The sequence below is a fragment of the Nelumbo lutea genome, chromosome 1 (genome assembly GCF_056320005.1).
Source record: "Nelumbo lutea isolate HS-2025 chromosome 1, American lotus-T2T, whole genome shotgun sequence".
In the NCBI taxonomy this organism is placed as follows: Eukaryota; Viridiplantae; Streptophyta; class Magnoliopsida; order Proteales; family Nelumbonaceae; genus Nelumbo; species Nelumbo lutea.
Genome location: NC_142684.1, coordinates 212,191,913 through 212,216,914, shown reverse-complemented (window position 1 = coordinate 212,216,914; position 25,002 = coordinate 212,191,913). Strand labels below are relative to the sequence as shown.

The following is a 25,002-nucleotide window of genomic DNA, read 5'->3' as shown; positions in this document are numbered from 1 at the left end:
ACAATCAACAAGCTCTGTTCTATGAAGGATGGGCATGTGTCATAACCATTAATCATAAAGTGCAGGATCATAGAGAACATAATGATCCCAAAGCAATAATATTTCACACAAAAAAAGTTAAGAGCGAGAGAGAGAGAATAAAAGAAAACTAAATGGACATTGCCCGATGATGGTCCTAACTCCTAACTATCCAGAGTCTAGGGAGGACTGGACTGGGTTACAGACCTAGACTTCAGCATTTTCTTGCACATAGTGGACACTCTAAGACTTGAAACCATATTCTCATGGTATTCGACCCAATATTTTACAAATACACAAACAATGGCCCCTAAAATAAAAAGAAACTACAAGATAAAATAAAAATACACAGACCATAATTGGTTCATGAGTAGTAAGAATTATATCTAACCATGGTTTGAATTTTCTATCTCATGGACATTTTGCCATGTAGAGATGGGGAAATTTCAGGTATGCTTCACTAATTTCACTAAGATATTTGGAAAATCTGAAGTGTTGAGCAAGAGAAGAGAGAAGGAAGAGAGGAAGAGAGGAAGAGAAGAGAGGAGAGGCGAGAGGATTGAAAGCCCCAAAAGAATACTGCAGGCATGTGCAGTAGTTATTATTTATACTAGTCTAGTCGTACAACATAAAGTATGAAGAAATTACAAAAATACCCATGCGGTACTAAACTTGTGTACAACAACATCTGCCAACACTCCCCCTCAAGTTGGAGCATAGATATCAATCATGCCCAACTTGTCACAGAGATCATGATGTCTGGAATGGTTTAGCCCTTTTGTAAAGATGTCTGCAAGTTGGTTCTCAGAGCTGACATAGGGAGTACATACTTTGCCTGTGATGACATTCTCTCTGATAAAATGCTTTTCAAGGTTCTCAGAGCTGACTGGATCTAGCCACCACATTTTGCTTTTTACTCCTCCATGTAATAAGGTTCCCTCCTATAAAGGTGCAGTAGCCACTAGTAAACTTTTTGTCACTTTGAGATTCAGCCCAATCTGCATCTGTATAAACTTCAACTTTCAAACGCCCGTGCCTTTGAAATAACAAGCCAGCACCAGGAAACTTCTTTAGATATCGGAGAATTCTCTCTACTGCTTCAAGATGAGTGGACCTAGGTGCATGCATGAACTGACTAAGGACACCAACAGCATATGCAATGTCTGGACGAGTCATAGAAAAATATACAAGCCTCTAAAACTGTTTCACATCCTTGAGAGGTTCACCTTGGCTATCACCTAATTTATGGTTGGGGTCAATGGGAGAGTCAACGGCTTCACCCCCTTATCTCACTCTCAATACCACCAACTTCTTCAAATACACATTGCACATCAAATACAAAAACTGAAATCACTCAATCATTAAATCAAACACCTGTACTGCACACTGCAGAACCACTCACACACCAAATACAAGGGCTGAAATCACTCAACCATTAAATCAAACACAGAAATCAATATAAACACCACCACACGACACAAGGTTTCACTTTCAACTATTCAAAATCACCCACACACCATTCAACACAGTACAACTACCACCACACCACTGCTGTCGTGAACTTCAGCAGTCGAAAAACTCTACTTTCAGCGCACATATGAGGTAAAAACAGTGAAGAACAAGGCTGATATGCATATTAATCCCTTCAAACCTCCACAACAAAATATTTTGAACCAAAACACAGCATTTACAGTCCACTATTTGGGCAAAAAACAGAATTGCTCATACCTATCTACAAACAGCCCTCTTCGTATCACAAAATAGAGGGCATCTAATACACAACCTCAACGACCACCACCATAGTAACTGAAGGCATACTCACTTTCAAAACCACAAAACGACCACTCCTTTTTGGCCTCTTGTCGAGCTTCCACTCAGGCTAGAATAAAATCAAAGAAAGCTGAAATAGTTGGCGGCAAACCCAGGAAGAAGACAAACATTGAGGAAAGAAAAAAAAAAAAAGGGAAAAGAGAACTAGGTTTTATTGCTCTGATACCATGTGAAATCCCTATTTGATTCTAGGTTAAAGTAGAGAAGAAGAAGAAGAAGATAAAGAAGAAGAAGAGAAGAAGAAGGGTTCGGCCAGATTAGGAAAAAAATCAGTCCACCTCTAGCCGATCCACTTGTATTTATCTCCAATAACATAGTTACAAGAAAGACCATATTGTCCCTCATAAGTGATGGGACACAACTTAAACTTAAACAAAATAGACCTTTCACTCTCAAATAGATAAACCCAAATGACCAAAATACCCCTGATTTGTGTATTCTAACAACTATAAACAGTTTTCAATCTCACATACTTTTGTTAGTTTTGAAAGGATCACAATGTGCTCAGCAACATGAAATACAAAATAAATTCAACTCAACTAAGACTTAGACCCACTGATTAGGATTAACAATGTAGCATTCCACTCGTAAGAAGTTTCTACCACAACTGACTTTATGTGCTAACAGCATCATTTAAATACATAACAACGAAATGTAATGCAAATAAGTCAAAGGGTTCCAATGATACAAAGCATCAAAGTAATCCCACTGATAGTTAAAACAAGTCGGTTCCAGGCTCCAAAGATACCACAGAAGAAGGGAAATTTTCAGAAAGGTCCAAAGAAGATGGGACTAGCTCCAAACTAACAAATAGAGCATTAGTTAGTATCTTTAGATCCAACACTTCCCAATATGAGTTTAATTCTGTTAAGGGTATTATAAATATATCGTTGTCATGCCAACCTGAAACAATTAAAAGCAATTCGAGAATTACAATATCAAGAAAGCGAATACTTATTTAACCTATTAGCAAAACAAACCTGATTACAAGCTCGAAGCTCCAAATTTACGTTAAGCATCAGACTCAATTAAGATTAAAATAAGCAATTCAGAAATAAACAAAGCTAATATAAGAATTTCCAAAGGGAAAAAGCCGCCACAAAAGGAAATTCAGGCATTAATTGAAGTATAAGAAACAGAAATTCAAACCCTAGGAAAAGAGTTCTTTAAAAACTATGACGATTTCCTAGATTTGGGACGGGACTAGATTGTTACCTGAATTGGTCAAACTAGCAGAGCTTTTTGAATACGAAGATGAATCCCTGGATCTTCTAAATATGACTAGAGAGAGAGAGAGAGAGAGGTTTCAGTTATGAAGTCATTGTAGGTCGTTGAAGCTTCATGGAACAGGGGAGGCGAGTGAAAATGCGACAGAGAATTCAATGAGGATGGAGAAATTTTGGTTATTTTATTATGGGTTGGCTTTTGTGGAGATGAAAACTATGGAAAACATTGGGAATATTGATTCTGGCAGAGTTCCACATTGGCTTGGCGGCAGTTGTGAAATTTGATGAGAGAGTCAGAATTATTGTGTGAGAAGTACGTCAGAGAGAGAGAGAGAGGAATGAAGGACGGAAGAAGTTAGTGGCCTGCGTCAACCGCCATCCACGACAAGCCATGTGTTCCGTCTGATATGTGGAGCCAGTGACCCAGTGAGGAACATGTACGACACAGTACAGACCGTTAGATCTGAAGATCTTTTGCTTCTGAAACAACGTAATGATCAAGGTTAACGTCTCTTTTCATTATAACATTTTAGGGTTGTTTATCTCTTACATATATGATCATATCAACTTCGGGGTCGGGGTGGGCCAAATAGGAAAGGCGTTTGCTTTCTATTCCAGGTCCGGGTTCGACTGGTTGGGGCCTGGAGGGAGTTGATTCAGTTGAAGTTAGTAAGGCCCACTGACTTTTGGGCTTTGAATTGGCCGGGTCCGGTTATACCAGTGTTAAGGTACATCTATTCTATTCTATATACTTAAAAAACGCAGTTTTCCACGTCAGCAGATTCTCTCTCCTCATATTGCTTTCTAACCTCTTAGAATTTTGTGTTTTTTAAAATAAAAAAGTAATCAAACATTAAACCATTTAAATAAAAATAACAAAAAATGGGTAGTATCCATCAATCCATATCCAAATCATGGGCCAGGCAGCCTAACTGAACAGGTCCTCCAGCACTCCAGCTAGAAATCACACGTCTTGACTAAGTTTCTTTAGTGGGACCCGCTAATTGAAATGGGAATTGACCTGATGAGCATTTCCTCACGATCACGACTCCCACACAGTGAAGACTATCTGGAAAACAACTCTAGAGGTGGACGAATTTAGCAAGGTTAAGTTCAACCGACGCCTTAGTACACAACAAAATCGAGTGACCTTTTCAGTTTCAATAAAGCTAAGGCTTTTTTGAACAGAATTAGTAGTATGCCACGACAAACTATCAAAAGCTACTGGCCATTGGCCATTTGCTTTTACATGTGCGATGTGCCCCAATCATATTCTGAAATTGAACACCTGTCAAAGCAATGGTAACTTTTTTTTTTCTTTTTTTGTCATAAAGCAATAGTCACATAAAACCCTAATCCGTTCTTTCAAATGAATAAATAATTTTTGTTCTCTATATTTCGCTCAATTTTATGATTGTTTTGTTTGGATAATAAATTTATGTGAATTGCTGATAAACTTTTGTTGGGTCAATAGTCATAGTAGTACTATGGTAGGTATCATGTGTTGCTGATGCTTAACAGGTTGGTAAGTTAAATAAGACAAAATTAATATAATGTATTTCAGTTTTGGTTTTTTTTTAGTAAGATGCAATAAATCAAAAAAGTAAAGATAAGCATACATTAATACTTTTACCGTATTTCTTTAAATGTATCAACTAGATTTAAAAATTAAAATATTTGAAGAGCCCTGGTTGAAAGCATTCACACATTAAAATATTATTCATTCCACCATAAATTTTAGCGCACTGGAATGGAGTAATAAATCAGAAAGTTAACGGGTAGTGATTCATAGGTATAGTTATTGGTAAATAAAACCCAAAATTTTAGCACACTCGTAAGTTTCTCCAAATTCTAAAAGAACCACCATTGGCTTTGAGGTGTTTGGGGCAAAATTTTAAAAAATTGTAAAGTACTGGAATTGATTAAGGAACGACCATTGTATTGCATCTCCAGTAGACGTAGTAATGGCTGTATCATATACTTCGAGAGAGAGGAAGGACCACGAAGAGATAAACCCCAATTAGTAAAGATGATTCTGGTAATAATTTGATAAGAAGAGTTGCAACTCCAATTGATTCTTATTAATTACAACTAACTACTAGAGATTTAAACCCACCAGATGCCAGTGTCTCAAGTCAATGCAACCAATCTCTCTATAACAACCTATATGTATATGGACTCACCAACAAATTATTTCCATATCTCTAGCCATATATTGGTAACATCTTCTATAAATGACAAGGCAGAGCTGTAATGTCCTATTGATAGAGATAGAGGAACAACTTGTGGGCAGTAGATTCAAGTCCACTCAATACAATCACTTCAACTATCAACCTTTTTTTTCTCTCCCATGACCCCCATGAACGAGTATACATCTCCGCCCCACAATGCCTCAGAACATCTTTCAATGATAATATCAAACATCATCAGATGTTCTCAATACATGGCGGAGGTGGGCTGTGGGGCGTTGTGGAGCGGAGATGTGAACTCCCTATTAACGCTAAATCCCTCTAATTACTTTGATCCCATGGGCCCACCAATTATCCACCTATTAGACAATTACCAATATGTCAAAGTAAATTACACTGATGAAATTGAAATAATTTAACGAGACAGTATGTATAATTGTCACAACATTCTAAGGTACTCTATAGTACCTTCCAATAACTTAATACCAAAAAGAAAATCACTATGTGATTGCCAACTTGTCATGTAGACAAGCCAATACTATTGGTGGGTTATTATATCATAACCTAACTCTACTAGCGCTTTGGTAACATCTGCAACATACCTATTGGCCATCACTAGTGGATATCTACCAGGCAGAACTACAAACCTCCGGACCTACTGGCTTGGAATATGATGTCCATCCGTTACGTTTTTATTGAAGAGATGGTGGGTAAGGGGGTCGATGGACCGGCTTTGGATTGGACCCCGTTCAGTCCAAAATCAATTTAAACCGATTGGATGGATCAATTAGACATTAGATTGGACCAGTCCAGTGCAAAATATTTATTAGATTGGATTGGACCTGGTCCATCCGTAACAAATTTATATTGGATTGGGATTGGGTTGGATTAAGTCAATATCTAGTCCAATGATATAAGATAAGAATGTATGTGCAATGAATCGGGTTTGGGTTGAAACCAATCTAAATCAAACTGAATTTGAATAGATTGGACGGTCCAGACATTGAATTGGACTGATCCAAATTGGTCAAAACATTCATTGGGTTGGATCGAACCTGATCCATTTATAATGGACTCACATTGGACTAGATCGGATTGGACCAAATCCTGTCCAATTGACACCCCTAATGGTAGGTGATATTTCTGAGAGTTCCTTTATAATTCTCAAATGGATAATCTAATAACACAAAGATTAAACCATATGATAGATAGAAGGTCAAATCAGTCCCCCACAATGTCGCACAGCACATCCCCGCCGTGTATTGGGAACATCTCCTGATGATAATACCAAAAATGATGATGTCATTATCAGCAGATGTTCCCAATACATGGTAGGGATGTGCTGTGAAACATTGTGGGGGGCTGATTTGATTTGATCTCGATAGATAGACTGTGTATTTCAAAGAATCATTCAGCCTAAAAAGCTTAAATTGTTAGTTGAAGTTTTTAAATAGGATTATATTATCTAATATGCCCCCTCATGAAAAAGATTATTAGGTTTGAAGCATGGACAAACACAACCCACCAATACCTTTGTGGTCAAACACTTGACCACTTGATCAAATAGGCTCTGATATCATCTCAAAGAATAGGTTGAATGGTATTTTGAAATGGTTTGTTTGATGCTCACCACCCCTCACTGTGATTGATTAAATTTCAGCACAATATATGAGTGAATTTGTATTTGTCCATGCTTCATCTAGGGATACCAATGAACTTCAAAATGAATGTAAACATACTGTGCAGCAGGAGGCAATTTGCAGAGCCAGCTAGACTTAGCATAAAGTAGAAGTAACATTGGGTTGGCCCAGTTCTTGGGCCTTCCATATGGGCCCATCACCGTACTAAGGCAGCTCAGGCCGAGCCATAGGACTGTATGGTGTATGCCCGCTGTTTGGCTACAATTATTAAATGAGGGAAAATAATATATAAATGTGTTGCCACAAATATTGCAAAATTAACTACTCGAAAAAATGAAATGTAAACGCTATTGGGTAACTCAAAAATCATTTTATAAATGACTTTTATCCCATTTGTCATATTTCCCCATAACAAGGTTGAGCCTGGCCCAGACATTACTGGACCTGCAAATATCGAAAACCTAGGCCCAATCCAGGCCTTTCATTGCCACGCCAGTGTGCATGTTATGACTTGTATGAATTTTCTCCCAAGCAACCCAAGCATTTATATTTTAATAATGCTTTGAAACAGTAATCCTTAGGAAACAGATATTATGTTTTATCAAGTTTTTAATATACAAGTAGTACTGTGTGAGGACGTGTGATGCATCGACTGTGTTAAGCAAAATTAAAGCAAAAAATAAGTTATGACATTTCGATGATGTGGTCCAAATCCAACCCAAGCATTTAATAGGAATTAATAAATTTTATTATCTTTAAATAAATTCTAATTAAATTAAATGGTGATCAACTAGTGGGCAGTTTGATAAATTTACGGGTTAATTAAAGAAATGAAACCTTCTAATGAATCAATCACTCACAAAAACTCAATCATACGCGAATGGTGCCAACTTGATCACATGCAAGTATTTATTAAGAGGATATGGTGGAATACTATGCTCTACACAATTTTCAGGCTTGAACTGGACCACACGGTTGGACCATTCGAACTGGCAACAACAGTCAAAAACCTTTTTTTGTTGCATGATTGAGTGGGGTGAAAGATACCCTAAAATACATTTATTGATAGGCCTTATAGTAAGCTTTTATATTTATTATTTTACATTAATTTGATGTAATATGACTTTAGAACATAATATGAATGAAATTATTATGTTTTTAATTTCTATGAAAACTGAAGAGTAGAATGATTGACCTACGATCCAATAATTTAATAGGACTGAGGTAGGAATCTTTAGGGACAACCGAGATGACGATGGAGCCTCGACGCATCCCAACATTCTCGATAATAAAAATGATTCAAGCAAAAGATTTGAGCTTGGTTTCCACACAAGGACAAGGACGACTCCACCACCCAAAGCGAGTCTTTTGGGTTTTGGCCCTTATTTATAACTCTTGAGTTTGAGAAGTGAGGTCTATGTCAACTTTTGCGAGAACGGGCAGTCGGCCTCCTAACTATTAGTCCTGTTTGGCCTCTAGTCTCTGGGTATAGACCAAAATCGATCATGACCAATCAATCACTCTAGAGCCTACCCAAATACAAATACAATGCATTCGTGTAAAGAAAAGATTCCCCAAAGTACATCAAGTACAGATCTCAGTTTTTTTTTTTTTTTTTTTTTTTTGATGTGCAACGTGAAGTGAACCAATATGACTGCTTTCCTCTTCACAATAATATAGTAGCCCAGTCTCCCATTTTGAGCTAAAGAATACACGCAATGAATCTGTGGAAAGGACTGAACCTACTAGACTCTTGGCTTGGAATGTGTTTAAAGTTTTAAAAGCCTGTTGATTGGAGAAACTTGCTTGCAATATATAATTTCCAGCGGTTATCAATATAAGACAAATGTTCTGAATTATCAATTCAAACAAAACAACGAACAAGGCACTGTTATGACACAGTTTTAGGCTTTTATCAAGTGGAAGGAAAGGTGTCAAGACTAAAGAAGTCTAACCGTATTCGCCATTCTCTTCTCTTCTCTCCAAATTAAATTTGCTAATTTTTAATCCTTTTACATGGAAAAAAAAGGATTAATTCCATTTCCATTTCTATTTAAAAGCCAATACAAGTTGGAGGTGTGGAGCCTTAAATACATAAGGGAAGAACCCACCTTGTCAGTTGTCACAAATTGGGTCACCTACCTTTGGCTAGAAGCTTTCCAATCTAATAAAACTATAAAAGTTCAACCTCTGAACTGTGATATCTTAAAATTAAAGCCAACCCAATCAAGAAAGTCATTCCTTTTTTTTTATCAGTTAGGACCATGAGCATCACTTTCATTACTTTGTTGTTGCAGGAAATGTATTTGGTTATTACTATTAGGTCTGCTTGCCTTACTACTTGATCTTAGTATCAGACTATAATGATCAAAGTCGAATCGTGAGCCTATTTATGAAACAACAAACGGTACCATTTAAGGGGTGTTATTTTTTTAGATTTTGAGATGGGAAAACTTGGTCAATGAGATTTTGGTTACTATTGACCAAGAATCTCATATTCTTTTTTCAGATTTATGTGGGAATTAGGGAAAGTTTATTTTCCTGAATATCACTTACCCTCCCACCTAGGGGAAAGTTGCCAACACTTACCCTGATAAGTGTTGGGTAAATTTTTCTTACCCGGATAAGTGCATTTACCTGAATAAATAACTTACCAAAAAGTGAACAGGACCTTAAAAACAGCCATAAACCGGAGTGTTGACCAATTTGAAAAATCATTAAATGTAATTAAAATAAGGTATGCTGTAGGCCCAATAACCGACCCCCACTAGTTCTTTACACATGTCACAAGTGATGGTTTTTCCACATATACGATGCATAATAAAACACCCCAAGAATATAGCAAATATTTTCTTTTATTATTCACTTTATTTTTTAAAGCTGCACACTGCTTATTCCTTATTTCCCATCCTTTTTCCCATCTTCTTTTTTGACCCTATGTTTTTTGTTTCCCCAAAACCTAATCCACAAGTTTTGCTCCTATATTATATGAAGTAAATTAATCAAAGAAGATGGACGCTTCTAGTTAAGGGTATCAACAGACCGGTTTTGGATTGGACCTCATCCCGTCCAAAATCAATTTGGACGGATTGGACGGACCAACAAGACATTTTGAATTGGACAAATTCTGTCCAAAATATTCTGTATTAAATTTATATTGTATTGTGTTGAATTAAGCCAATATCTGGTCCATTAATATAACATAAGAATATATGTATCAATGGACCGAGTTTGGGTTGAAACCAATCTAAATTGAAACAAATTTGAATAGATTGGATGGTCTAGACATTGAATTGGACTAGCCCAAAATGGTCTAAAATATTTATTGGATTGGATTGGACATGGTTCATTTGTAATGGACTCACATTGGATTGGATTGGATTGGACCAAATCCAATCCAATTGACACCCATACTTCTAGTAGGGGTAGCCACGAGCTGAGCTTTCCATGAGCAATTCGAACTTGGCTCATGAAAAGCTCAGCTTGAAGCTTGGCTAAAACCAAGCTTCGAGTGAAATTTAAGCCCGATATTAAGGCTCGTTTGCTAATCAAGCCGAGCTCGAGCACAGTGAAGCTCGGCTCGTGAGGCTCACGAGCCTAGTATTAAATAAATAGTGAAGCTCAGCTTGAAGCTTGCAAACTATGAACGAACCCAAGCTTGAGCTCAAGTCTCTAGCTCGAATCGCTCGAGCTCAAGCCTGATACTATTCCTGCGAGGTGAGTTCGAATAGACAAGTATTCAGCTCAGCTCGGCTCAGCTCAGCTCGACTCGAGTCCACCCTAGCTTCTAGTATGAAGGGATCAGCGCTCTCCAAAACCTGGTACAGATATCTCCAATGGGATTAACTAGCTAAAAGCATTCTCCAACTTCTTACCCGATGCAGATAGCATTGAAAAAGTCTTTTAAGAGTATTAAACACATTTCCTTGTTCCTCTTCACCCCTGATCTGATTTCAGCCAAAGATTTTAACTTATAACTATGATCAAGGTTTTTAAAACCAGACCGGACAGGGAACCGTTCTAGGGACTAGTTTCTTGGTTGAATCGTCTGACCATCCGATTCAAATGGATGGCTCATTTTGACTTAAAAATAAAAAAAGACCAAAAATTATTATTCGAGTTGACAGTTCAACCAACTGGATCAGTAGTTCATTGACCAAATCAACGGCTTTTGGGCAAAAAGCAGTTTTAGGATGGAATGGAACCGGTCAAGTAATTAGTTCTCGATTTTCCCATCCAATCATCCGGTCTAGCTCGGTTTTGAAAACCATGACTATGATATTCATCATCTATGCATGACTCACTAATGCAAGTAATAAAATTTGTACATTATAATTTCTTTTAGATTTGGGGTCAGTTTGGTTATAAAGGTATGGAATCGGATAGAATGACATTCTCCCATTTGAGAGAATTGCCATATACTCCCCTTCCCATGGGAATGAAATCTGATGGTGTGCGATTTGACTACTCCTAGTTGGAGGATGGTCTGGACTCCAGGTGGACGGTGAACTGGATCGATCTGCAAAACAATTTATCAGAGAACCCGGGGTGGCTAACTCGGTGAGGTCACTCCGATGCTTAAGTCAATATGTTGTAAATGCAAGCTAAATGCTTGAGAGCTTGAGTGCTAGAGAGTAGAATAATCACGCGTACCTCTCTTTTTTCTCCTCCCCTTGGGTCTTTGGTGTTGGTGCTTTTATATAGGCATTGTTCAATGTGGGCCTCAAGCACCGCATCCGAGATTTTTGGGAGATCGTGCCTAACCGGTCTGAAATCCTTAGAGGTAAACATCATGCACGTTGACCACCCTCCAGAACATTCGGTGCATAAGCCAGCTTCCAAGAATCATGGGAGTGTCAGGATATGCATGCCGAATTTGTCGACGAGCACATCTTGTAGGTCACCACTTGGACCTCTGTCAGGCCAGCACGCCCTCGAGGGACGTCGCTCCTTGCATCGAGGTCACTTCGGCCACTGACAAGGTGTTGCAGGTCGGCCCTGGACGAGGTGCTTCTAGCCGACCTGAGTTGTGGTCGAGGTCACCAGGTTGGCGGTGAAGGCAGATCACCAGATTTGGGCGAAGAGAATCCACGATCTGGGACTCTAAGTCATTGCTTAGGTGGTGCCTATGCGTCAACTAGCTGTTCCAAGATGCCATGTGTCATGATGTCATTGGAGGGCCAAATCCACCCTCATCAATTGCCCCCCACTCCCGAGGTAAGAGTAGCTCGGCGAAGGGTAGATTGCTCCTTTTGGCCCAAAATGACTTATTCGATCAGTTCATAGTCGCAAGCGTTGGCCTGATTTACTTCTTAGAACGGAATAGTTCGAATGTTTGCTACCTTACGCAGGACCTCGATGTCTTGATTCTTGGGGCACGAGAGCGAACTTATCCTCTCGAGGAGAGGTGAAGTAGGTACCCTGAGGATATCTACCTTATTAGGGATGCAACCGTCAATGGGTTATGCAATCCGACAATTACCTCGAGAGCGAAACTTACCATGTTGTCCTCAAGGGGTGTTCTAATTGTGTGATTGCTTTATTAGGTCGCTCCACCTAGGTAGACTTCGACGCAGTGTCACTCGAACCGGTTCTCAAAAGAGTAGCTAGTGAGTTTGACGCAGAGCCTAAAACCAAGGTAGAGGTCGACTGTGAAGAGATCAGCCAAGTTTGCATTTGTCATGGTGCCGAACTGGTATGCCGAATAGGTGATGTATTTTGTCCTCCACTCCATTGTGTAAAAGTTTTCTAAGTGTGCATTACCCTGAGGTGCCAAACTGTATGCACATCGATGAGGCTAAACGCAAACTGCTTTTTTATTTTGCCCATGCTGAAGAGGCGACTAGGTATATGCCCGAGCTTACGTGGATAAGTGTGCATTACTAACGAAGTATCGAGCTGACAAGCTAGGCTCTAATAGGAACAACCTGATCTCAATGTATGCCGAAGTGAACAAACATTATAGGCTATGTGACCATCCTACTTGCACACAATCTACTTCTTTATTTGCCCATGCCAAAGAGGCGATTGGGTCTCATGTGGTGTCGAGGTCTTTTATCAGCTCGACACCTTAGCCCTAGGGCTCTGGGAGCGGCTCACGTTCTACTCTCCTTATCCTTATTTAGCCAATGTGCGACCTGATCTTTCCGCCTAAGCGGGTGGTCATTCTGTAGTAACTTCTCATATGGCTGCTTCTACGTCATCTCATGGGATTATCTTCTTGGGTGAGTGCTTGTGAGACCACACCGTACATGTTCTGCCCCCCTTGTGAGGGCATAATATTGTTGTCGATGTGAGTCGGCAGTTCAGGGCCATACATTGCATCAACCTTGTTAGTGACGTCAGTCATTCACTCCTACAAGAAGCCACTGGGAGCTCGACCTACGAGGGCAGCACTACTGACTTTAGGTCACCAGCTCGCACAGGAGCCTTGGAAGGCTCGACCTGCAAGGGCGTCCGTGCAGTTCGTTGGCCGCCAACTCCCGCGGAAGCCACGAAGAGCTCATCTTGTAGAGGCGACCTCACGAAACAGGGCTGATGAGGCCTCATCCTGGCTGACTGCTATTGAGGATGAGTTGAGGATGTTCTGTTGTTGTCTACATCGGGCTTCTCCCATGCTCAGATCTGGAAATTCATGCTTTATCTCATAGAACTGCTACACTTCAATCCCAGCGGGAACCACTGATGGCTCTACCGCGGGGAGAGGGGCGTTCACATACAGTAGCGGTGTATTTATCTAGGGCATTGGGGATGCTGAGTTTGGCCTGAATTTGTCTACTTGTTACAAGGGAGTTCTCTAGATGTTTTTGCCCCCCAATAATCGGTATTCGTTCTGGGTGTTGAAGCTGCTCAATAGTATCTTTAAGTTCATATAAAATGGAAATTAGAAAGTGAGAACTTTAGTTTCTAAAAGGTGAGATCTTAGCTTTTGGAAGAAGAGGACTTAGCCTTTTAGAAGGTAAGAACTTAGCTTCTTGTAGTGTTTCCCACCGACGGTGCCAATCGATGAAGCGCATTTCGGTAGCTCCCGGCTAGCAGGTGACTCGGATGCCTGGCTGAATAATCCCTACCAGGAGTGTGGCTTGGATGCCTGACTGAATAGTTTCTACGTGGAAGGTGGCTTGGACACCTAGCTGAATGGTGACGAGCTAGAAAGGTGGCTCTGACGCCTAACTGAATGGTGACGAGCTGGAGAGGTGGCTCTGATGTCTAGCTGAGTAGTGACGAGCCAGAGGGATGGCTCTGATGCAACCCACAAGGACACAGTGTCAGAGTGACCGGGTTGCTTTACCCAGGGTGGGCACTCCGATGCTTAAGCTAGCGAATCAGAGATTTTAAGATAGCTAAATGTGAGAGAGTTGAAGAGCTGCCAGAACTAAATTGGGCCTCTCCCCCTGGAGTTGGAGGTAAGGCCTTTATATAGGCATTGTTTGGCATGAGCATCACGCAACACGTCCGGGATCTCCGGGAAGACGTGCCTAACTGCTCCAAAGTCATCGGAGGTAGTCGTGCATGTAGGCCAATCTTTGCGCCTTACTCGGTTTCTCCCAAAACATTCGGTGTGAGAGCTGACTTCCAAGAGACTTGGGAGTGATGGGATGCATGCAGAAATCAACAATAAGCACATCTCGTAGGTCGCCATGTTGGCGCTAGAGGCAGGTCGCTAGGTCGGCACCAAGGGCAGGTCACCAGGTTGGCACTAGGGGCCGGTCGCTAGATCGGCTTTAGAGGTAGGTCGCTAGGTTGGCGCCAGAGGCAGGTTAGCAGGTCACCAGGTCGGCACCAGGGGTAGGTCACCAGGTCTGCACCAGGGGCAGGTCGCCTAGTCGGCGACAGTGCCAGGTTGCTAGCTGGGAGTCCATCATTTTGGCTAAGGCAAGTTGTCGCATAGGTGGTTCTGGGTGTCATCCAGTTATTCCGAGATGCCATGTGTCATGATGTCATTGTAAGGTCAAATCCACCCTCATCAAAATCGTATCTCATTTAATTTCAATTCCCATTCTGATTCTGGTCTGAATCAAACAGACTGTGAGAATAAACCATTCTAATTACAATTCCAAAGAATTTCGATTTTATTTGTGATTCTAATTGAAAGTATGAACCAATCGGACCCTTATTTCTTTATTGTTATTAACCTGGAAGAAAATTGGAACCTAATTGAGCCCAACTCAAAGGCTAATTTATCTTCGGGCAGCCAGATATTGAGTTGATGGGTTGAATTCACACGGACATATGAAGAGAGAGAGTATCGTGCTGTCAAAGATGCGGATCCAGTTATCTGGCCAGAAACAATATCACAATATTACTATCATGATACCAAAGAGGTCCAACGCTATAATATAATGTCCCCAGATTCTGTTCAAACATTTTATCAAAAAGAAAAAGAAAAAAAAATCTGTTCAAACATGCAAAATTTCAACTTAAGGAACCTCTTGCCCCATGCTAAAAGAGAAGTCGCTTTTTCCATTTCAGTCAAAAAGCTAACAAAACATACAGTATAATGGAGCCTCACATGAATGAGACTTGAGAGAACCATCCACCTCACCCTCACCCATTAATCCTTTTGCCCTCATATGTCAGATCGAAAATCCTTGGTTGAGTACTTGAGTTTGATTGCGTTAAGCTTTAATTTCCTAACCTAAACCAATGTTCTGAAAACTGGACTACACCGGAGACGGGACTTCTATATACTTATCCAACCCGCTATTTCAAGAAAGGGAGCCTCTCTAGTTTTTCAATAACCAAGGGTTTAATTAACCTCTCTAGTAATTACTAATTAGGACTTGTCATGATGTCCATACAGTTGAGGGATATGGTCTATGAGTTCATGGTCAGTCCAAGAGGCCATCTCCCATGGGCCATGGCGCTAGCATCTCAAAGATTTAGGATCTAAGTGCCCCCCAAGAAAAGACCAGGGAGTTCCTTCAAAGCTCATTTTCTACATTTTCCTACATTATCTAAGCCCTTAACTAGACTGTGTCTAACACGGACAACAGAAAAGATTGATGGCAACACCCCCCCCCCCATCTCTTCCCCTCGCTTAAGTCGCAAGGAAATGACTAAACAATGGGTAGCAGGGGTTTTACCTCAACGCCACAACGTGTATGTGTGGCTGCGATTTGTTTGACGCATTGTGTCCTCACTCCTGACGATAATGTGTGATCGTAGGGTACTGATCTTTGTCGCAAATCAAGTGGGGATACACGATAACATGAGATTAATCAATTATAAATTTTTGAAATATTATTTATTATTTATGTGGGACAGAAAACAAAGGATATGCGTTCTTCATGATGTTTTCATAGGATGTGATAGATCGTGAACAGAGCCAGTGATGAATTCGATGACATTGACGAATCCTAACCTGCTCAATACTTCAATTTGTAGGCCAATGCAAACCTTGTCGGCAGGGAGCATCTGCAAGCCCAATCACAAATGTAGGCCCACCCAACGAAGATTAGACTAGAGATAATAAACACGAATCCATGGTACACAAGTGTAAGATAGCTTATGACTTTATGCCTTATAGTAATACAATAGGTAGAGAGAGAGAGAGATTGGCACGCATTAGGCCCACTTATTTAAGCAGCCCTAAGATGAAGCCCAGCCCAGCAGACATGTAGATGCGTTTGTTCCCGTCTTATGTTTGTTTATCACATGTATGTGTACTGTGCTCAAAGAATGGGATCCACCAATCTTAACCTATGAGAGGAATTAGCATCTTATTACAATCACATGTTTGATGTTTGGCCTAAGACAACAAGCAGCAGATCCTTGCTATGGAAATCACGGCACTTCATCCACTTTGTTTTTACTGCTGAATCTTCAACAGCGGATCCCTGCAAAGAAAAGAAAAAGATATCTGGCCAAAGACTAAGAGATGCCTATTGATGATTGGAATACAAGCCCTCTTATAATGGGCATGCAGCAAGTAACCATGGTGACTAAAAAAGGGTTTCTATCAAATCTCATATTGGTTCATTCCTCTGCAGGGAATTTTATTTAGAACCCTTTTCTGTAGCCTTGTCCTGGAAAATAAAACTAGCTAGTCCCTCTGATCTGCTGTAGCACTTCAGCCAATAATGCATGACCAAATATTACTTCATTCAAAAACATCTGCAGTGCTCATTATTGAAACATGCGCACTGTTTCTAGTGATGATGAATGTAATTAACAGAGTAAACGAAATGTTAATTAGTAATCGAGATTCAAGAATATTGAATAGCTGACAGGTGAAGTAAATAAGTGTAATCACGGGCAGGGTAAAGTTTCACACTGTCACTACATTGAATGGTAAAATGAGTAATAGCAGATCAGTTATTTACCCTCAAAACAAACTGAGATTTGGCATTCTGTATCGTTCCCAAGTTGAAAATGACAAGGTTGCCCGTGTTAAGCGCAACATACGACGAGCTGCCTTCTGACGAAATCACCTCCTAAAGCGTTTCTCTGACCTCTTCTGAACTGCCTACACCTCATTACCTAGTTGTTGGGTACATGGGTGCAGCTGGTCTCACAATCCGATCAAACTGATTTGCACAAGTAGGATATATATATATCCATCATAGTTGTGTGAAGCATTCTGACTATCACTAGCTGGTCAAGTACAGGCTTCTAGTTCTAGCTTGTGAGGGCTGAAATAGATTTAACCCAGGCGGCCTCTAGCTCTAGGAGCCTCCAGTGTCCAAGTGGTTCATAACGTTGCTCATTAGTACTATTGGAAACTAGTTATAATAAGTTTGCAAATTCTGATGTCATTCATGATAAACAAGCTATGCTAATTTACCATCATTGAAATGAATGGTCTTGACTCTTGAAAGTTGAGTAGAATCCTTAGGCTTGTTTTTTTGGAAATATTCAGCTACAAAATCTAGGTTGGCTGGACTAGAGTTAGATAGTTTAATGCACTTAGCTGGGCTATGGTACTTCGCCTCATTGTTTTTTATTTAAAACCTTGTCCCATCAAGAGATCATTCAAAAAGTAGCACTATTAATTACGTCTTGTTCAAATGTTTCTAAACTTGGCACTGCACCAAACTACTACAACTCATCATCAGTCATCATCCATATGTTGTACTCTGAGCTGCGTTTGGTAAGGTGCAAAAGTCATATTTATTAAACTCACCACAACTTTTCAAAATATTTAAAATTCATAAAGTTTTTATTTTCTAAAACTCATTTTTGATTAGTGCACTGTTAATGATTCTTAATAGAGGTGTTCATGTCAGCATAAATAACAATTTTTATGATTAAATTACCCTTGAATGGTGAGTTAGAGGAAAAATGGTCTTTTTCAATTTTCAATTTTCTTGATTTTTTTTTATTTTTAGTGTTTTGTTATAATTTCCAATATTTTTTATAACTTCTGTTTTTTTACATTTTTACTATTTTCAACAATCTATAAACTTTCCTGTATTTTTTTATTTATTTGCAATTTTTGTGTTTTTCTATAATTTTTTGTGTCTTTTCTACAATTTTTATTTTGAGTATTTGGTTCCATTTACGTTTATTCAGTAAAACGTTTATTAATGGTGCCACATAGGCACCATCTCAGCATTTTCTCTCTCTTGCACTTCTGCATACATCGAAAATGTAAAAAGTGAACTTTGGTTTTTGTGCATGCTAGCCGTTTGTAGAAATTGTTTTCTGAAGCTTCCACAAATGGTCAGGTGTTTATTCAATATTACATTGAAGTAGCGCCTAATAGCACATAGTTGTCATAAATGGCTGCAATTATTGTATTTCTTGGTTTACCAGCAAATAAAGTATAAACGTTTATTCAATAAACATAAACGGAACCAAACACATATTTCTGATTTTTTTTTTCAATTTCTATAGTTTCTATAATTTGAAAACAATTTTTTATTTTCTTTTGCAATCTCTATAATTTTTATATTTTTTGTAATTTTTATGTTTTTATGTATTTTATATTTGAAAATATTTTTTTGAACTTTTCCTTTTTCATGTCTAAATATTAAAATGGTAATATATTAACACCCGTTAGTTTGTTTAACGTCAAGTTAGTGACATGGTGAATTTTAGACATATTAAAAAGTTGTGGTGAATTTAAAAGAAATGCTAAAAACTCATGGTGAATTTTAGACATTTTGAAAAGTCGTGGTGAGTTTAAAAGAAATGCTAAAAACTCATGGTGAATTTTAGATAATTTTCAATAATAATGTATATACATGTAATTGCAAATTTATACAAAAAGTAATTTATCTATATTATATTGGTGAACTTTGAGTGCAAAATATGATTCTATTCCTCTTACCAAAATAACGGTAAAACCGAACCGGAACACTTGGGGTACTGCATTTACGCTCTTACCAAACACGGCCCTAAGGGTGAAATGTACGCTTCCTAAGGAGACAAGTGGGGGAATTCTGTGAGCCGGTAGGTAGGCGACAAGTGGGTCGGTTTTTTGAAGTGTACAAATACAATATTGCTCACACAGGGGTATTTTGGATATTTCCTGTATTATTTGAATATAAACGACAAGGGAGATACGTCTGTACAGGGGGTATTTTGGTCATTTTGCCAGGGTAGTAATTTTAGTTGACATAGTGATAAAATTTTCTAAGCGGTTGCCTGTTACCAAACCACTTTAGTTCTTGACATGGCTGTGTTTGTGGTTGGCTGATCCCTTGTTTTTGTGCTGTACTATGGTTCTGGTTTTACATGATCCAAGATAATCTGCTTCCATGATCAAAGAATCATGATGGACACGTTTACTAAAGTGGATGGCCCCTACTCAAGAGTGAGGTTCTTTAACCTTTCAGCTTTTTTTTAGGATCATCAACACAAATGAAGGAAAACGATTGATGGATTAGTTGATTGACTGATTGAAGCGGTCGTTAATAATTGGACAAAACAAAGGACCCATCATCCAACGATCCAAAACAATTTAGAAGAAAGCAGTTTCTGAACCACAAAACATTACCGTATTTTTCCCTTGAAAGCTCAAATTTGCATACATTACAGATAGGCTTATTCTCATTGTCTGAAACAAACCCACACTCTAGACTCTACTTTGTTCTCACACTCAGACATCCTTAGCAACTCAATCATAGATGACAGCGTTTATGCTTCTACACTGTAAAAGGAAAGCCTCATTTCTATATTATTCTTTTGTTAATGCTTTAGGCAGTGAATAATGAGAATTTAAATTAGGACACCCCACACGGCCACACTCCCACAGCCACAGGATACAGTCCTGAAGCAGCTTCGAAACCCCTCAACGAGTGGCAGTGAGCCGTGGGCAATGATGGTGCTCCCCAGTTATGTGAATAGTTGTAGAAGCATACGGGTAGTCTCACTTTCGTGGGTTCTTATTTATTTGTGAATTCTGAATTCGTGATACCCTCTGTACCTTACTTTTCGACACCAACTTTATGTCAATTATTAAGTTGGCCCAAACACTACACTATTCATTTTCTATGTAACTTTCTATTACCTTTTATCTCATCAAAGCTACCTTTTTGAGCTTCTTTCTTTTTCTTGTCTGGTGAAAAAGTAATTCATGTTTCCTGATGAGACATGTTTGGACACTTGAAGAAGGGAGAGAGAACGAAAGAGAGAGAAGGGGGGGGGGGGTTGGCTTGTAATTTGTTGGACGGGAGGAGCGTCATGAGTCTGGGGTCCCAAGAAGAATATTAAGCATTTGATCGTCATAAAAATATTGATATTCAGAAAAGTGTAGGATCTAAGACATCCTTTACCTACCGTAGAAATGGATATGGGTTTAATGATCTGTTGGAGCTGATATCATGGAATGGAAGATCAATTCATTTTGGGGGACCAGTTCATTGATCATCTGGCCTGCAACACGTGGCAAGATATTTGGGCTTCAGGCTGCATTTAAAGAGGCTCATTTATTGATCAGATGGCAAATAACTGAAGTGGTGTTCCCTTTTTTTTTTCTTGTTTGACAAAAGGGAGAAATTAGAAGTAAGCTAACTGCAACGCCAGGCTTGACTAGGGCCAAGAAAGAAATCCCTAGGCCAAGGGGACCAGAGCCAAGAAGGATGACTAATCGACCACGCCCATCTCGGTTTTACACAAAATCAATTTGCCACGTGGCAAAAAACCAGAGACAAGAGGGATGACTCATCGACTAATTAACAGCAGGACCAGAGCAAAGATAGATGACTAATAGGGATGACTCATCGACTAATTAACAGCAGGAGGACCAGAGCAAAGATAGATGACTAATTAATTGTCTACGCCTATCACGGCTTTACCCAATTCAATTTGCCACGTGGCCAAAAAAATCAAATTCTTCTCTATATTTTTTCGGGATATGACCATGACTAAACATACTTGGCTAGTTGGCTATGTCAACAACCCCGCGTAACCTAAAGATTGAAATTCAACAACGGGGTTCATTTGTTTAATAAGATTTTTTCGTTAAATTGGACTATCACGCATACCAATTCTGATTGATTAAAGTCTAACCTCTCCTGCTAACCTGATTGTGACCAACTCCAATTACAAAAAAGTTAAACTGTTGAAGAATAAAAAATTGTGAAAAGACCATGCTAGCGCCACGGAGGCACGGAGGCCTTCCATTACAAAACGACAAAATTTTATACCTCCTCAACCCCGTATTCGTATTCGTATAAAAAGAACTCTCCGTGTACCCGTGTACCCGTGTACCTGGTTACGGACCTCCTAAATCCCTAACCCCGTGATGCGAGCATTGCTCATTTGCTCACAAGTAAACCGCTTGGACTCCGGTTGGTATTTTCGAAAATCTAAAGAATATCCATGTCGTTATATTTGAGCCCATGCCCAACGACTCTAATTTCTAATGCCGAAACGCTCTGTTCCGGCTAACAACCAACGCTTGCCAATCGGCGATCAATCAACCGGAACCCCCTCAAGTCTCAACCACGGTTAAAACTCCTTAACCTTGGTTAACTCTCTGCCTGACTATTTAAAAGCCCAAAACAAAAGCCCACCCTCCCAAAATACCATTTCACTTGCAGCCAACGAAAACAGGACCAGAACACTCCCCCAACCCCAGACAAGATCAGGAACGGAGAGACGAAGCAAAGCCAGAGGAGATAACGAATAGCGAACAGGAAAGAAGAACCAGGGAATCAACAATGGCAATGTTCATCGATGATGAAGAAGTCTGGAAATGTCGGAAGCACCCTTCCAAGCGTCGAACTACTGGTGTCTGCCCCGTATGCCTCAGAGATCGCCTCATCAGTCTCTGCCCCGACTGCGCCAACGTGCGCCCCTGCACTTGTTGTCCTACTTCCTCCTCTTCCTCCTCGTCATCCTCGTCGTTCTTCTCTCGCTCGTCATCCAAGTCTAGCAACGGGATCGGAGCCATCGGCCGCATGTCAAATCTCATTGACAGTGAACCCGCCTTCCGACGGTCAAGATCCGCCGCCTTTCCATTTCTCCGGCGAAGGCTGGACGATAAGGATGACTCAGCAGCCAGGCTTCCTCCCTCGGGGCCCCGGAGCAGGCCGTCGTTTTGGTCGGTTTTCAAGGGTAACAAGCCGAAGAAACCGGACGAAGTCAAACAAGTTGCACAAGAAGACGAGATGAAGAAGAAGATGATGAGGTCGAGGTCCGTTGGGTTCTCTCTTTACCCACGTTCCGTCGGCGCTGGTTCCGGCGGTGATGAGAGATTGAAAGCAAAGGGTTGGTATTTCCCGAGCCCGATGAAGGTTTTCCGGCATCATAAGACGCCTAAGGTTGTTCAAGAACGGTCGCCGCTGTGCAGGGGCTGAGGCTCATCATCATCAAGAAAATCAAGAAAATAAACATGAAACTATCTGTATGTTTTATTTTCTTTATTTTCTTCTTGTTAATTTTTTGATAAAAAAATTTAATTTTTGTTATTAAGGTGAGAGATTCCAGATTGTAAATGTTCTCTTCGCCTCTTCCATACATCATTAACAAAGGTTTGGATTTTTTTCTTATTTTTCTTAATTTATTTTCATCATTTATATTTTTAATTTATCTTAATGTTCTGTATAATGACGAAGATACCCCCAGGCCCTTTTAACGCTTAGCGAACTGACCGTCTGACTACGTGGTGGCTTCAATCCTACTCCTACGTGGTATCCAAAGTATCCACCCAGATTGAATCCGAAGTTCAAATCACCTGCATGTACGCCACGTTTACAGAAGTGATGACGACTATGCATAGTTAGGTTTCTGGATTATCAGATCACTAATTCATTTATCCTGTTGGCTGTTGATCTATCTGTTCCATTGCCATCATACCATCAATTATGGGAAGGTATTGGTCGCGATCAGCCATCAGATGGTTACCGCAAATGCGGGTCCCATTGTGGAGTGCACTTTACCAATTAAAAGTGGTAATGCGCCTATACTGTTCTACATTGGAAATACCGAAATAGGAATCATCCCACATGCAAGAGTATGATTCGGTATAGGAGATTTATTATATTAGACTTAGAGGATAAGTTTTAAAGTTTCAGGGTGAGAGAGAGAGAGATTCTGAAGTTCTGAAAGAAGGCAACATACAGTGTTAAAACCGGCTTTCTAAGAAGTGGTTATTATTTATTAATTTTTAATGGCTAATTATAGTTTGTGGCGTGTAGGGGGTTGTTGGGCTTTAGCTTTTTGACAAGCTTACTCTTTGACTCTTATAATCTTATTAATTAGTCTGACAATTAGGACCCCATTTTTGGGCCCATGGGCTGAATTATGTTGGTCTTGTGCTTCTATAAAATATATTGGATTGGATGGTACGTGGTGTTTGTGTATGTATGAATGTAAGACAGTAAGAGAAGAGGTTTCATTCTTTCAAAGTTTGAAGTTTGGAAAAGGTTGAATTGAAACGTTAGGAGGAAGAGAAAGGGAAGGGTGGGTGATGGGCAAACGAGGTTATTGCTATTTCCAGCAAGCAAACTTTGACGAGTCTCAATGGTCCATACTGCATACAGATTAAATTAACTTGATCAGTTGTTTGACCATTTTGCCCTTGTCATCCTTCACATGTTATTATGTCATGCTCCCACACCTAGTCAAATGTACATACTTGGGTTGATACATTAACAAGTGTAGCTATCTATTGACCGGAGGCTGTTGTCTTCCTGAGCAAAACTTCTTGGTCAGCCAGCCTTCGGCGGAATCTCAAGGGGGGATCAGGTCACCACTGGCACAAAATATCAATGAATCCCCTTGTTGGCTAACATTTATCAGTCTACAACTGATTCAGCTGGATTAGACAGAATAATAAAAAATTTAGACTAGAGGTTTTGTTTGGTAACTGTGGGCCTATAATTGTGGTACCAATAAGTAAGAAGGTACTTACTGTTTCTCAGCCCTGAAATGATGAAATCTGGGGCTTACAAGAGTGAGAACATGGATTGGAGTATGAGAGTAGGTTACGTCCATATCCACTCCACCCCTTTCCCAAGACCCTGAACGGTCGGGACCAACAATGGAGAATGGCCGTCAGCAAGCATCATGGCCTGCCCATAATGTGACTCAGCAGTTCAGCCCATGCCAAAACAGTTTAGTTTAATTATCTGCTCGTTGCGTTCTGTCAAAAGTGAATAAACAATGTTGGGTTCCTATGGCTGGCTATGCAGAGTGATTTCAGGTTTTGGTGCCCTGTTTGGGAGGGCTTTGACCCTGCAGCTTCTCCCCGTGCAAGATGGGCCCTATCTGGACAGTCAGACAGCTTACAAGTAATGTTTGGTGAAAACCCTAGAAAGCCCAACTAGCTTGCAGCCAAAATACATGGCTTTCCATTGGAACTTGTTTTAATTTAATGGCTTCTCCAAAGCAGCTCAGGAAACGAGACTTTTGTTTTATTGTATTATTTTCTTTTTCATATGATTTTGATGGTTATAAATTCCCTTGGTTCAACCCCATGACTCGAGTCTCTATTTATGCACTAAAGAACTTTAGCCGCAAATTGTTTCCATTTACTGTTTGCAACAAGTAAAATAGGTTCTAGAGACAAAAGAAAATGAAGAACAAAGAGTTATACAGAAGCGGCATCTTAAGACATTCCTGGGATTGATAGCGGCCTTCCGCTCCAACCAAGGTGAGGGTTGCTGTAGTGCACACTATGGCCTCGATCTAGGCACAGTTTCGGCA

The 25,002-nt window shown here is 39.9% G+C and overlaps 2 protein-coding genes across 11 annotated transcripts in view; one reads left to right on the top strand and one right to left on the bottom strand.

The window, feature by feature from the left end:
• Positions 1–3,597, bottom strand: part of LOC148880830 (uncharacterized) — a 132,125-nt gene extending 128,528 nt beyond the window's left edge. For 3 of the 10 annotated variants that reach the window (XM_088962882.1, XM_088962880.1, XM_088962891.1), the window contains exon 1: positions 3,064–3,597. The gene's annotated coding sequence lies outside the window, so the exon portion shown is untranslated. Of the gene's footprint in view, positions 1–1,840; positions 2,118–3,063 lie in introns of those variants that run through there. The other 7 variants (XM_088962886.1, XM_088962883.1, XM_088962889.1 and 4 more) reach the window with 6 other exon arrangements.
• An 18,165-nt stretch (positions 3,598–21,762) lies between these two features.
• On the top strand, positions 21,763–22,844 carry LOC148880829 (DUF740 family protein). Its single transcript, XM_088962877.1, has one exon. It carries the CDS (start codon positions 22,014–22,016, stop codon positions 22,650–22,652), a length of 639 nt encoding a protein of 212 aa, XP_088819003.1. The 5' UTR covers positions 21,763–22,013; the 3' UTR covers positions 22,653–22,844.
• Positions 22,845–25,002: the final 2,158 nt, after the last annotated feature.

Bases quoted from the DNA above. Each gene is read 5' to 3' on its own strand.
- LOC148880829 (XM_088962877.1), top strand. From the start codon at position 22,014: ATGGCAATGTTCATCGATGATGAAGAAGTCTGGAAATGTCGGAAGCAC.